At 44.4% G+C, this 14,588-nt stretch overlaps 1 protein-coding gene across 1 annotated transcript in view; it reads left to right on the forward strand.

Annotated features, from left to right (window-relative positions):
* Positions 1 to 14,588, forward strand: part of MYO3A (myosin IIIA) — a 116,468-nt gene that overhangs the window by 92,447 nt on the left and 9,433 nt on the right. The window contains exons 29-33 of the mRNA XM_035129373.2: positions 373 to 459; positions 2,912 to 3,035; positions 4,209 to 4,422; positions 4,501 to 5,544; positions 5,958 to 6,096. Coding sequence (XP_034985264.2) covers positions 373 to 459; positions 2,912 to 3,035; positions 4,209 to 4,422; positions 4,501 to 5,544; positions 5,958 to 6,096 — 1,608 coding nt within the window. The remainder of the gene's footprint in view (positions 1 to 372; positions 460 to 2,911; positions 3,036 to 4,208; positions 4,423 to 4,500; positions 5,545 to 5,957; positions 6,097 to 14,588) is intronic.

Genomic DNA, 14,588 nt, shown 5'->3' on the forward strand with positions numbered 1-14,588 from the left:
GATCCATTCACCACACTTAAGATTTGTCCCCCTATTAAAACTGAATGGGATTTTGTGTCAAGAGAATAATACTGAACTTGGAGCACCCTTCCCCAACCTGGTGCTCTCATCAACCCCAGTGTACAGTGTACAGTGGCCACGGTTGGTGAGAGTTGTAGTCCAACAATTTCTAGAGGGTACCAATTTGGGGGAAGGCTGATTTTGAGCAAACTGTGTTTATTTTGATCCAATTGTGCTTGTAATCTGCATAACAACTCATCTATATACCTCATTCTGAATGTATTTCTTCTCTGTTTCTACTCTGAGCATGCATCAGCAGTTCTGTGAAAATAATTGTGTCTGCTTAAAAAAGCTTTCGCTATCTCTCTTTAGCTTACCGGGGATATGTTACTCGCAAGCAGTATTCAAATACAAAGGCAGCATACAAAATCGAAATGTGCATTACCAAGCTACAGGCTGGTAAGTATTTTTTATAATTTGTAAATAATTCCTGTTGATTTAAAAAAAAAAAAAACATGCATGAGAGTATCTACCGTAGCTGCAGAATACCTAATACAAAGTCAGAGTAGATCACAGCAAATGATTAAATTATCCAAAAAGAGTCGTTACCAGTGTTGGGTGTTTATTATGCATAATTTTATCCCCTCCAAAGCAAGACGTGAGTATTTGGAGGGTCTAAGAATTTTGAGTCGTTGTTAATAAGGGGGGCGGGGATAAAAGCCATGTCTCTTCAAACCGACTTTACTTCGCCACTTATCTGTGCTGTGTGAGACATTCAGATGGGTTTCCCCCCCCAAAAAAAAAATGTTACTGAACTATGTCCCTTTAGCTAGGTAGGTAGGCTGGAAATTGGCTTGTATTTTGTTGAAGCTCTTCTCAAAAGTTGAGGGTAATGCCATCAGTATGCTTGGCTATGGATCTGGATTAGATGGGAGATCTGCAACTTCCGGCTTTGCCTTCTTTTGTGTCTGAGCTGAGCCGTAATAGGGGGGAGCATGATAAAGGGGAGCTAGGAGCGAAGCTGGAGGTCAGAGCCAGGAACCAGAACTAGGGAACAAGAATCAGAGTCACGATAGACAGGTCTTCACCAGGGAAAGTCTCTGCCTGAGCAGGAAGCTTTCTTAGCCCTGCTGAGAAGAGGCAATGACTAAACCTGGAGCAGTCTAATTTTATATCATTCCAGTGTCACTGGTGCTCGACCATTAGTCATTTCTATCCTGTTTCATGCAGGCGTGTTGGTGGGTTTTTTTTAAAAAAAAAAGTGTGGTCAAATACACATTTTTGCATAAAACACACATTTTAAAGTGGTTTTCCATTCTTTTTTCCCATAAAACAGCACATAGGTAAAGGTAAAGGGACCCCTGACCATTAGGTCCAGTCGTGACCGACTCTGGGGTTGTGTGCTCATCTCGCATTATTGGCCGAGGGAGCCAGCATAGAGTTTCCAGGTCATGTGGCCAGCATGACAAAGCCGCTTCTGGCAAACCAGAGCAGCGCACGGAAACGCCGTTTACCTTCCCGCTGTAGCGGTTCCTATTTATCTACTTGCATTTTGACGTGCTTTCGAACTGCTAGGTTGGCAGGAGCTGGGACCAAGCAAAGGGAGCTCACCCCGTCACAGGGATTCGAACCGCCGACCTTCTGATCAGCAAGCTCTAGGCTCAGTGGTTTAACCACAGCGCCACCTGGGTCCCCATAAAACAGCACATATTGTATGCATTAATGCGTAAAACACATATTTTGTGCACCCTTTTTGTGCAAAGGAGCTACATTACAAAATCTGGATAAGTGCATAAACTGAGTGGGATATCTAGAAGCAATTTCAGGAGTGTTGGATCAGATTGCTCTGCTGGGGGGGGGAGGAATTCTTCTCCAACCCTCCCTGCTTATTTGGATGTAGCCACTCCAATGCTCAGGAACCCTCTAATGTAGGAGTGAGAAACTCCAGGTATTATTGAACTCTCAGTTCCCATTAGCCAGCATGACCAACCCATCAGGTATGACTGTTTCCCTATGGGAAAGAAACCTCCCTGCAACTGCAATGCTATCACATCTAGAAGTGGCCTGGCAGAGAACCTCCCCACCCCTCCCAATGCGCTATCATTTTTTTTGCATAGGAGAGCATGCAAAAATGTCCCTCCCCACCACCACCACCACCACCTGGCGATCTACCTGGCCATCACGATCGACCAGTTGGACATTGCTGATAGTACAGTGCAATGTACCATTTTAGGGTTCCACCATCACCTTCTGCCAGGCCAAGTGTGTGGGACAAACCAGTCCAGTTTTGTGATAGGGGAGTGAACATGTCTCACATAAATATGGAGCTAAATAAGAAGACATTCTGATGAAAAGGGAGTCCTCTGCTTCTGGGAACAGAATACAGATAATTGAAATAAACAGGCATAGTTCTTTGTTAGTGTCAACTCGGTCAAAATCCATAACATGCTATTTAACACTGTTGGAGTTGGTGATGTTGTTGCCTATCCAAACTGCCACAGGAGGAACTATCTTGCCCTGAAGTGAGAGAGAAGAGGCAGAAAGTTTCTTCAAAACATGAGAGAGAGAGAGAGAGAGAGAGAGAGAGAGAGAGAGAGAGAGTCTGAGAGTCTGAGAGTCTGATATATTTTGATGCTGCTTATTTTTAAAAATTACGTAATTTTTGTTTACGTAAACCACTTTATGAAGTCCACCTGAAAAGCAGCATGTCCTTCCTCAACCTGGTGTCTTCTAGGTGTTTTGGACTACAACTCCCATCATCCCTGGCCTTTGGCCATGCTAGCTTGGGCTGATGGGAGTTGTAGTCCATCAACATCTGGAAGAGCAGCAGGTTGGGGAAGGCTGCAGTATATGAATAGCTCAAATGAATAAACAGATTATTGAGTTACGTTCCTCTTGTAATTTACATCAGCTGCAAGAGGATATTTAATCAGGAAGAAAATTAAGGAAGAAAAGGAAGCAAATTCTAAAGCAGCAACGACAATTCAGAGCCATTACCGGGGATACAGGGAGCGAAGGAGCTTCAAAAGGAAAAGGTACTGTTTGCTTTCTCGTTGTGATTGTTCTGTTAAATGCCATCTCCTTCTGCTATAAAATATAGTCAGAAACCAGCAATATATCCTACACCATGACGAACTGCAGTCTTCCGTGCAGACAAGGTGAGATATATCTCATTATATTGTGTTTTGTTTTCAGTAGACGTGTCAAAGAAGGGCGTATGATTTCCATTAAAAGCACTGGATGCAAATAAATGAAATTTGACTGCTAACATTTTATCCACATCTGATTTGTAAAAAGGTCTGGGAGCTCAAAGTCTGCATATTGAATTCCTGGTTCCATTTGCTATGGAACCAAATGCATGAAAACAAGAAAAAAGGCCTTTCAGCCAGATACTGAGAGCTCAACACAGGGGGGGAATCATGAACAAGAAAATACTATTGAATAATCTCCTTACCTAACACTCAAACTAGGGTACAATTAACTGCAACAAATGTATCCTTTAAAACTGGTTCAGGAACAAAACAGATTCAGGAGTAAAACAGATTCAGGAGCAGATTCCCTGGTCTCAGGGAGGTCAGTTGCATACATAACAAATGCATTAATTTAATACAATTGACAAAACACAGTAGAACAAAAAAATAATAATGAAAGGCAGTAAGCGGCAATAATTTATCCCCAAATCCCGGAAGAATTTTTTAAAAAACGTTTTTGCTTGGTGGTGGAAATGCCATCTGTATCTCCAAAGGAAAGGAGTACCCACAGTTTGTGGCAGGGAGGAAGGGGAAATTGTTTCAGTTCACATCAAAACGGGAACTTACTTGAGTCATGTTTTTTGAACTGATAGGTGAACCAAAACTTGGTCCATCCTTTGAAATTTGTACTTCTCCAAATTTTGAGGTTCAATTCTCCAGCCAAGTAATATATTCTGAAATGTGTGTACTAGGGCAGGGTTGGGGAACCTCTTTGTGAATGATGCCAACTATCTTTTAAACAATCCTCAATAGCTGTTTTTTGAGGTCATGTACTTTGAGTTAGGGGTATTCTTCATTGTTTTTCCCCCTAAGCCTCTTTCTTCTTGTAAGCAACAACAAAAAAGGGCCCCCAACATTTTCTATTGTTCTCATTTTTAAAATTGCACATATCATATTAACCTTTTAATGCATACATATTGGATCAGGATTACAATATCTCCTAAATGTTTCTGTCAGGGAGTCACTTCTTAGGAAGGAACAGGCTGAAACAGCAGCTACCCCAAGTGAAAAGGAAGAAGAAGATGTACAAATTACAGAGACCGAGAGTAACACGACTGTTGGACACAACAAGTCTCCTCCCCGAAGTGAAGAGGAGGCCGCTGTCATCCTTCAGAGCAGCTACCGTGGTTACAGAGAAAGGAAGAAGGTGAAGGAGCAGGGCTTCAAGGACGTGGCAGGGCAAGAACCATCTCGAGGGGAGAACCTCAAACCAGCACCAGAAGCCGAAGCTGGTATGGACCATTGTAAGAAAATGGGAGATGCAGATGAAGTGCAAAGCCCTCCTGTAGAGGTTGAGGTCAACGCAACTGTTGAGCTCAAGTCACCGCCTCACACTGAAGAGGAGGCGGCTGTTATCCTCCAGAGTAACTACAGAGGTTATAGAGAACGGAAGAAGTTTAAGGATGAGCAGTGTAGGAAACTGGGAAGTACAGATAAGGTGCAGACCTCACCTCCAGAGGTCCACGTCAGTGCAGCTGCTGTTCCCAAGTCGCCACCTCAGACTGAAGAGGAGGCCGCTGTCGTCCTTCAGAGTAATTACCGTGGTTACAGAGAACGGAAGAAGGTCAAGGAGCAGGGCGGCAAGAATGTGGCAGGGCCAGAACCGCCTTCAGAGCAGAACCTCAAACCAGCGCAAGAAGCAGAAGCTGGTGTGGACCAAAAAGCTGTGGCTTTTGTTGCTGACTTAGATCTGAAGGCACCAGAGGAGAAGGAAGAAGTACTTCCCAGGAAACGACAGTCTTCCGTGAAACAAAAGCTCCCAGAGGAAGATGAGAAACAGGCCGTTTCCGACTGCTTGCCTAAGAAAGCATCTATCAGAAAGGCAAGTGAGTCGAGCCAGCCAACTCTGCATGGAAGAAGGGGCTTGGAGGAGCAAAGGCCGGCTCCCATTGTTCCCCATGGCAGTCACCTGGAAAGAGGTTCTTTGAAACATGGCCAGCCGCCTCCCTGTGAAAATAAAGCAAGTGTGAGGAAAAGCTCTGCGAGAGGCTCTCAGAAACATATTGAAGCCAGCAAGCAAACCTCGGGAGACAAAGAGAAGGCAGCGTTAGTCATTCAGAGTAATTATCGAGGATACCGGAGGCGAGGACAGCTCAGGAAAGAAGGGAAATTGCCGGGTAGGAACCAAGAGAGAGCACACCATGAGGGGAATGGTGGAGGGAGCAGCCAAAATCCTGGTCCAAAGGCAACAATGGAGATGCAGAGATCCAGCGCTGAGGCTGAGGGATCAAATGATGTTCCGGAAGATGGCCCAGAGAAGGACAAGTCTGATCTGGCGGCATTTTCCAGGCAGGTGAGGAGATTAGAGCTGGGGAACTTTTCCCAATCTGGGGGGGTCATATTCCATTCTGGGCAGCCTTCTGAGGGCCACATGCCAGCGGCAGGTAGGGCCAGAGGAAAAAGTGGGTAGAGCAATGAATGCGATTTTTACCTTTGTAATTTAGATTATTTTCTATATCCTCACACATCCAGGGGTGTACATAAGGGTGGGTGAAACCAGCTCATGCTCTGAATTCAAAAATATGCTTGATAATAACAATATTAATGCCTTTGAAAGTAGTATGACTTCAAGAGTAAGGGCTATTGAGGTTGTCAAGATGTGTATCTACAAAAGCAAAAATCCCCCCCCTCTCTCTCCATCATTGCTTCTCCTGCTCCCACTGCCCAGCATTGATTTGCATTAAAGCTGGGTGTTTTATTTCCTAGATATCAAAATTATCGGAAGACTATTTGGTGCTACAGCAGAAGCTGAATGAGATGATTCTCTCCCATCAACTGAGGCCTGTGATGCTCTCCAAAGACAAGCAAACAAATGGCCACCTTCCTCCTCGTGTGTGCCAGCCTGGTAATTAATTAATTAATAATTAATCTGACTAAATGGAATCTACTCTGCAACTACAGGGATGGGGAACCTGTGGCCCTAACAACTCTCTTCGTTCCTGATGCGTCTCCAAGAAATTCTGGAGGACCACGGGTTCCCTATGCCTGGCTTTAGACTACATGTATGGCTCTCCAAGGTGTCAGACATGTGCAATTCACCTGCCCTCTCCTTCCACACAGCCAGGAGCAGTTTCATTTGCCAAGTTCAGTTCCATTTTCAGACTTTCTTAGCTCAGCATTACATACAACCCAGCTTCATAATTCACGGTTTAAAGTTGATTTGTTTAGCAGAGATCAAAGTTTGCATTAAACTTCATACATGAGAGTAAGTTCAAATTGTCTGAAAGTGCAGCTAAACTTGACAGAAGTCTTCCTACAGGCCTCAGTGTGCAGAAGGAAATGGAAAGAAAGTGGGGAGGGTGGTAATCTCTCTGTTTGCTCAGGCCCACGGAGGCTCCTCTGTTCCAGCTTATTCTATGGTCCGCATTACATGTGGACCGAGCTATTGTGAGGAACAAATATATGTACAATTTTGCTGCCACTTAGCAATGCCTTTGCCTAATGAAAAGATCCAGTGCTGATGGAAATTGAAGTTTGCATTTTGGTTATCTTAATTACTCATAGTTTCTGAAACCCATGAGAGAGAAAAGTGAATCGAAAGCTTCTCTTCCTTATTTTGGCAGGACCTTTCACCTTCATCATACTCTGTTGCTGATGACTTTAAGCTTTAAGCCGAATTCTAGGATTAAATTTAATGCGAGGCCTGACAGCATGAGTAATCATTCCCAGCTAATATGGATTAAATGTTCAAAATAATATTTTGGGAAAGTAGCAAATGCCACTTTTCACAGAACACACAAGAGAGGGATAAGAGAATGCATAGCTAAAACTACATTTCCTCTCCTTTCCATTCATACATGGCAGAAAGGGAAAGAAGGGACTCAAGGTGTTTAATACCTTGAAAACTTGGTGGTAGAAGTTGTGGTCCAAAACCAGTCTGGAAAAGGCTGAATTAGACAGCAAGTCCTACTCAACTCAGTGAGAATTCTCCTACACACAAAATCAACATTTTCTTTGTAATATGCATTGAATGTATTGCTTACCCATCCCTTACCTCATACCTTTTTTTTCTTACCCACAGTATGGCAAATAAAAATTGTTCTCCTTATCCTTTTAAAACTGCATATAAATAATAATGGGACAAATGTTTCTGAACTCAGCAGCAATTTGATCAGACTCAGGGACAGTATGTCCTTCACTGAATAAATGCTTTTGCGAGCAATTTGCTTTTTTAAAAGGTCTAGATGCCCTTTTTAAACTATTGTTTTAAATGAGGCTCTTTTTTGCATTTTAAACCTTCAAAAATGCTATTTTTCATTTTCTTTATGTACCTGCAGGGTAGTTAGTCATCTTTTCAGCAATAATTTGATTGAGAAGCCTGATATCAAAAGCAAGGAGATTATATATATAATATATATATATATATATATATATATATATATATGTATGTGTGTGTGTGTGTGTGTGTGTGTGTGTGTGTGTGTGTGTGTTATATAAAGTTTTCTTTCATTGCTTCTCTTTGCCCAGCAAAAGCATGGTTTAATTGCTTTTTGGAGTGGAATTGGGAGCAATAATAGCACCTTTCAAGCATTCAATTATTGGCAAAAACAGTATAGGAGCCCCAGAGGCACAAAATCATAGGCATTATGTCTCACGTTCTGTTGCCCTTTGGAAAGGCATTGATGTTCTGAAAGAAGTTTAATTGGCCCATTTTTGGTGTGGTGGGTTAAAACAAATGCATTCAGTGCAGGCCTTTGTGGGAGAAAGGGATAATGAAGTCCTCTGTGTACACTGCATAGGAACATCCAAAACTGCCTTATACTGGTAGCTAGACTAAAGGACCATCTAGTCTCCCCTGACTTTCAGCAATTCTCTAGGATTTCAGGCAAGGGGAATTCCCAGTCCTTACCTGGAGATGCCAGGGATTGACCCAGGGACCTTCTGCATGCAAAGCAGGTGCTCCAACACTGAACTATGGCCCTGAGGGCACACTTGTCATTATGTTGGGATGGGATTCAATGGCACCTTGACACCACATCCAGGTTGCTCATTTGATTTGGAGCTCTTGTCGAATCAACCTGCGTCCTTAAAAGGTCAGGCTTTGGGCAATAAGGACAAGAGCAGGAGAAAGATGCAGTGTAAAGTGTGAGATAACGCTTGCTTTGATACAGCAGCACACCCAGAGGTGCTGGAACTCACCACAAACACCACCCACCTCCCTTGTTTTCTTATACAGTGGTACCTCAGGTTACAAACACTTTGGGTTACAGACTCCGCTAACCCGGAAGTAGTACCTTGGGTTAAGAACTTTACCTCAGGATGAGAACAGAAAAGGCGCTACAGCGGCAGCGGGAGGCCCCATTAGCTAAAGTGGTACCTCAGGTTAAGAACGGTTTCAGGTTAAGAACGGACCTCCAGAACGAATTAAGTTCATAACCAGAGGCATCACTGTAATGGCAATGGAACCCACCTGAGAGGTGCTGGGACTGAGATAATAATAATACAAGGAGTGACTGGAAAGTTCGATGAATGGTCACAGAAATCAGACAGCGTGAAATATTCGAGCATTCGTACCTTACAGGCCTTCAAATTAGGCCCTCTCGGATACAATACACCATTGACAACGTTCGTGGAACTGTTGAAAACTTCTGGAGAAGTCCTCTTTTCATACTGCTTTCAGTTCCCTCGTCACAGCAGCTTGGACATGTGAAATGTTGGGAAATCAGTGCCCTTTCAGTGCAGATTTCTGTTTTGGAAAAAGAAAGGGGGCCAGATCAAGAGAATATGGAGGGTGGGACAACTCAGTAACCTCAGTAATGATTTCACGCGGAATATGCCATTCTTCCGCCATCATTTGGACGGACAAACGGCGATCCCGCATCAATGACTCACCAGCTCTGTCAACATTTGCCGCTGTTCTGCTCATCGACGGTCTGCCAGGCCGAGGGTCATCTTCAGTGGTTTGCCGCTCTTCACGGAAACACTTAAACCACTCATACACTGTCTTTTGAGTTACAGCTTCATCTCCGTACACAATTGTGAGCATTTTGTGGGTTTCCGATGCCGATTGTATGTTCAAATATTTCTCGCTGTCCGATTTCTGTGACCATTCACTGAACTTTCCAGTCACACCTTGTAATAAATTTTATTGTTTCTACCCCACCCATCTGGCTAGGTTCCCCCAGCCACTCTGGGTGGCTTCCAGCAGAATATAACCACATAATAAAACGTCGGACGTTAAAAACTTCCTGGTACAGGGCTGCCTTCAGATGTCTTCTAAAAGTTGTGTAGTTCTTAAATCTCCTTGACATCTGATGGGAGGGTGCTCCACAGGGGCGGGCGCCACTGCCTAGAAGTTCCAATGAATTATGGCTGGGGGAAAAGCCCTGGCGGCATCTAACCTTCCCATATCCAACTCAGAATGAATTGCCATTGACTAGTCAGGGTTGTCTAATTGCCCTGCAAGGAAATCAGGATGAATGCTCAATAAACAAACACCTCACCTGGAAGCGACTTGAGCCCATCCTTGAAGCCCTGACAACTGGGGGCAGCCAGAGTTCCATTCTGCCTCCCAGCTAACAACCAAGAGTTGTTGAGGAAGTGGAAAAACAAGACCTAACTAGCTTAGCTACCGGACTACCTGCTTCAGAATTCCTGAAGACACTGGCAGGGCACCTTTCCATAATTGTCATTTAAATGCAGAAATAGGAAATGTTATTGCAAATAAAAAGTGGGGGTGGGGACAAGGTTGGGAAGAAGGGGGAAGCTGGGGTAGGGGAGGGAGACGAACAAAATCCATTGTTCTATTGTAATGATGTGAAAACCCTCATAAACTATTGTTGTTGTTTTTTAAAAAATGAAAGCACCTTTATCTTAGATTGCTCCGTCATCAGCCCTGAAAATCTGGCTGTGGATGTGGCAATATGCATGCTGGGCTCACAGTTGCTCCCTTTAGTTGTTTGAATTAGTGGAGAGATTGAAGTGGACTGTCGGGATCCAGTGCATGGCATGACTGCATCAGCCCCTGCCTCCACCACCACCCCACAAATAAATGCTACGTAGCTGTGTTCTTACGCAGCATTGAGTGCCATTAGCTTGGGGTTAGTCCTATACTCAATCCAAAAGTAAGCAACTGTTCTGGAGTGTTTTCCACAGGTCCCTGAACACAACCAGTAAACATGCAGGTAGTGTGGGGTGCGGGTGGCGCTGTGGTCTAAACCACTGAGCCTCTTGGGCTTGCTGATCGGAAGGTCAGCGGTTCGAATCCCCATGACAGAGTGAGCTCCTGTTGCTCTGTCCCAGCTCCTGCCAGCCTAGCAGTTGAAAGCATGCCAGTGCAAGTAGATAAATAGGTACTGCTGTGGCAGGAAAGTAAGCGGCTTTTCCGTGCGCTCTGCCACTTGTCATGGTCCTCCGTGCGCCAGTAGTGGTTTAGTCATGTTGGCCACATGACACAGAAAGCTGCCTGTGGACAAACGCCGACTCCCTTGGCCTGAAAGTGAGATGAGCGCTGCACCCCATAGTCGCCTTTGACTGGACTTAACCATCCAGGGGTCCTTTACCTTTACCTTTTACAGTAGTTCCAGCACAAGCTGTGCATCCCAACTGATCATCTAGGATGGGGGTCGACTGTACAAGTGGAGAACTGTACAAGTGGAGAACTTCTTCCTTCCTACCCTTTAGAAAGCAAATAGTTTCTGCAAGAAAATTTCCTGCTCCAGCATTTCTCAACCACTGTTCCGCGGCACACTAGTGTGCCGCGAGACGCTGGCTGGTGTGCCGCGACGTGCGGCGACGAGAAGGGCGATTTGCATTGTCACGTGCCTGGCGGCCGCCAATACACGACACTGACCCGCCGGAAAGCAATATTTCTCCTCCTCTTTCCCAAAGCTCAGTGCAAACGAGCCTGGCGGCCGCCAATAAACATCACTAGCCCACCGGAAAGCAATATTTGGCAAGTGTTTCTTACAGTCATAATTATAATATAGGGCGGCACAGAGTTACATTTTTTAACTTTTTTAATGGTGGTGTGCCTCGTGATTTTTTTCACGGAACAAGTGTGCCGTGGCCCAAAAAAGGTTGAGAAACACTGTCCTGCTGAATAGCATCCTTGTGGAACCCCTTTCTGATAAAGGCATTAACCAGCAAGCAGCAGCAACTGCTAATCTTTTGTTTTCCTTTAAATCAGTTGGCATTTCAATTTCCATAATTACTGTAATAGTTCAAGTGATAATTGTACATGTTTCCTTCAACTTCACTCGTTCTGTATGTCATCTTACAGCTGTGATATGTGAATCAAAAAATAGTACTTTGTATGCCAAACAGGAATGCTTGTCTGCCTCTAGCTATGAATAGGAGCACATTACTCATCTTTGACAACCCACGATGGCTATTGTGTTAACTTTTGATTTTAGCTATATTTCCTGCAGATTATTTTTGTTGGCCACCCAAGGTGAAAGGGTAGCAGGGAAACAAGCTGATGTGTTATGGCTGAGAATTTAATGTTTTTAAATAGCCACTTTAAGGAAGAGGAGGTCTCGGAGCATTGTTGTCCTATGCTTGGCTGCACAGGGACACATTTATCAGCGCATGGAATTGGTATGACGAATATTAACATAATATTAACTCTCATAATTTTCCTAGGTCACCACAATCAGTTTAGACCCCACTGTCTGAAACTTCCATTCATGGTTTGGAACAAAACACAGTTTGCCTGGACAGGCGGAGTCCCCCCCAACCCTAGGTGCCCCCCGAGTGGAATAATGACTCAAGACAACATGCTATGGGGATTAAAATTATTAAGTTTCAGGTGTAGGGAGACCTTGGCTCAGGCATTGGGCATTTATCCTTCTCAGTCCCCGGCCTGGGGGACTTCAGGGTTATCCAGAATGTGTGGGGTTTGTGCTGGCTCTGGAGAACATATGTTCAAGCAGAGAGCCCACCCCCTGTTTCGCCACCGTTGGAGGGGAGAGCAATGACAACCTCTCGGCGTATGGCCAGTGCCTCCCCTCAAGACCCCTTTAAGGGGAACCCTGGTATCACTGCCGCAAGGGGTGTGGGTGACCGTTTCACACACACCCCTTTTAGGAAGATAGACTAAAGGATTCCACCCAAGGCCTGAAACCGCCAAAGTTGTGACGTTTTGCTACAGGAAAGGCAAAACCTGCCAATGCAGGAAAATTCATAGCAGCGCCTGTGTGTGTGGGCAGGATGGTCCCTCCTCTTACCTGGCCAATCCCCTGGCAACGCCTACCCAGGTGGGATTGTGCGATTGGCTGAGGTAGGCGGAGACTTCCAAGTATCCAGCCTGGAGAGGATGAGACCAGCCCAAACTACGAAGAGTCGCATTGGGATCCAGGGGGCTGCGTGCGACATGCAAAAAGCGCCCCCCATTTGATGTGGGGAGTGGTCATTCTTGTTTCGCCTGAATGGCTTAAACAAACGTAGTTAACAAGCCAGGATCTCAAACAATTATTTGATATTCCAGTTTGTTAACTTCCTGTGGGAAATGGCAGTTTGATTCCAAACATTAAGAGAACCTTCACATTTTCACCTCCCGGGTGCAAAGGAGATGGAAAGGAAAATTTGAGAATGTGGGCCCTGCCTGGGGCTCACTACAGCATGTTCTCATTGCTACAAACCATGATTTGTTGTGATATCTGAATGTGGCCTTAGCCATTACACTGCAACAGCATGAGTGTGTGTATGTGTATGTATATGTCCCAGTGAAAGAGTTTTAAGTGAGATTCTAATCTAGCTCTGACTATCTACTTTAAATTAAAGACTCTGTTCATATTTGCTTTCAGTGTAGTAAAATTAATTAATTGCATTGAAATTTCATTGTCTAAGGTAAATTGACTACACCTTGGTTTCGAAAAGCACCATTGTTCTTCAAAAGGCAAAATGTTAAGAGATAATTCTCCATTCATTAAATTAGGCACCGTCTGCATTCCAGATAAGAAGCTAGAACAATAAATGTAATCATTACTCAACTACGTTGTAAATTAACATTATTCCTTCTGGTCCTCCAATATATCAGTGACCTTTCCAAGGCTGCATTTATCACACATAACAAAGAAAAAGTTATACAGCTAATTTTGCTGGTGCTTACACTGATGTATTGCTGATCATTTTGATTATAAATGCTTGTGCCACTTTCTTAATTAAAATGGTATTACGGTGGTGGGTGAATAGCATTTCCCTTACCACCAGGGATGAAAAGCTTCCGTGAAACATAAGAGAGCAAATACTTCCTTTTCCTATCCATATAGGTCAAACCAAGGTGAACGCAGTAAAGAGCTTGGGTGCCATTCATATGAGCATGTCGCATTAAGATGGTGGAACTTCAGTTGGGCAAAGGGAGCAATTGTCCCGGGCACAATCCAGACTGAAGATTGGGTCCAACACCAGTTATGCTCCAGCAGAGCCACTGAAATTAATGGACATGACTACCTTAGGCCCATGAATTTCAGTGGGTCTACTTTGAATAGAACATAGTTGACTACAACCCAATAGTGCAACATTAAAGTAGCGGAGGACCTTTGGGTCTCAAATTTCAGCGACGCCCTTTGCAATGCTAAAATTTGGCGCCATCACAACCACCTCTTGCCTTCCATTCTACATCACAGTTGCGGCACCCCCAAGACTCCACACCCAGTGTGGTCAAACCTGTTACGCTCCCCTAAATGTGTCTCTGCTTGAAGGTCTTGTAACTGTGTCCTAGTCATTGGAGGTTTCTGTCCCTCTCTTTTACAGTAATGCTAAAACTCATGACCGTGCCGTGAAGCTGAATGACGGAAGATGAATAAAAAGTATTTATTCACACAGTGCACAGTTAAACATTTTCTCCCATGGGATATAGTGATGGCATACCCCACAGGTGTCCTTGGAAAACCAGGACATCCTGGTTTTTTTATTGCAAGAGAACGGTAGCCATTATTGTTGTTGTGATCTTGAGCGATTTCCTCCCCGAGAAAAACCCTTTTTTCGGGGGGGGGGGGTACAATTCCAGTGTCCCAAAATGCACAGATGAGAACCACAAGATGGACAAACAGAGAAACACTCACGTCCTGCTTGCACACTTCCCATAGAGATCTGTTTGGCCACTGTAAGAACAGGACATGATTAGTTGGGCCTTTGCCCTTATCCAGCATGCCTCTTATGTTCCTAGGTGATAAAACTCTGTCTGGGCAATACCAGTACAGTCTGCAGATGTAGGCTGGGGGGTTTATCACATGAATCGGTAGAAGAAGAAAATCTTCTCTGCATAAAACAAACTAGACACCAAAGAGCAATGTGTGAGCTGAGCCTTGTGTGAGGGATTCCCCGTTTCCCACCCCTCACTGCTTTAACAACAGAGGCTCTCCCTGTGCTTCTATACAAACGGGAGTAAACCTC

This window comes from Zootoca vivipara, chromosome 12 (genome assembly GCF_963506605.1).
Source record: "Zootoca vivipara chromosome 12, rZooViv1.1, whole genome shotgun sequence".
NCBI classification, from domain to species: Eukaryota; Metazoa; Chordata; class Lepidosauria; order Squamata; family Lacertidae; genus Zootoca; species Zootoca vivipara.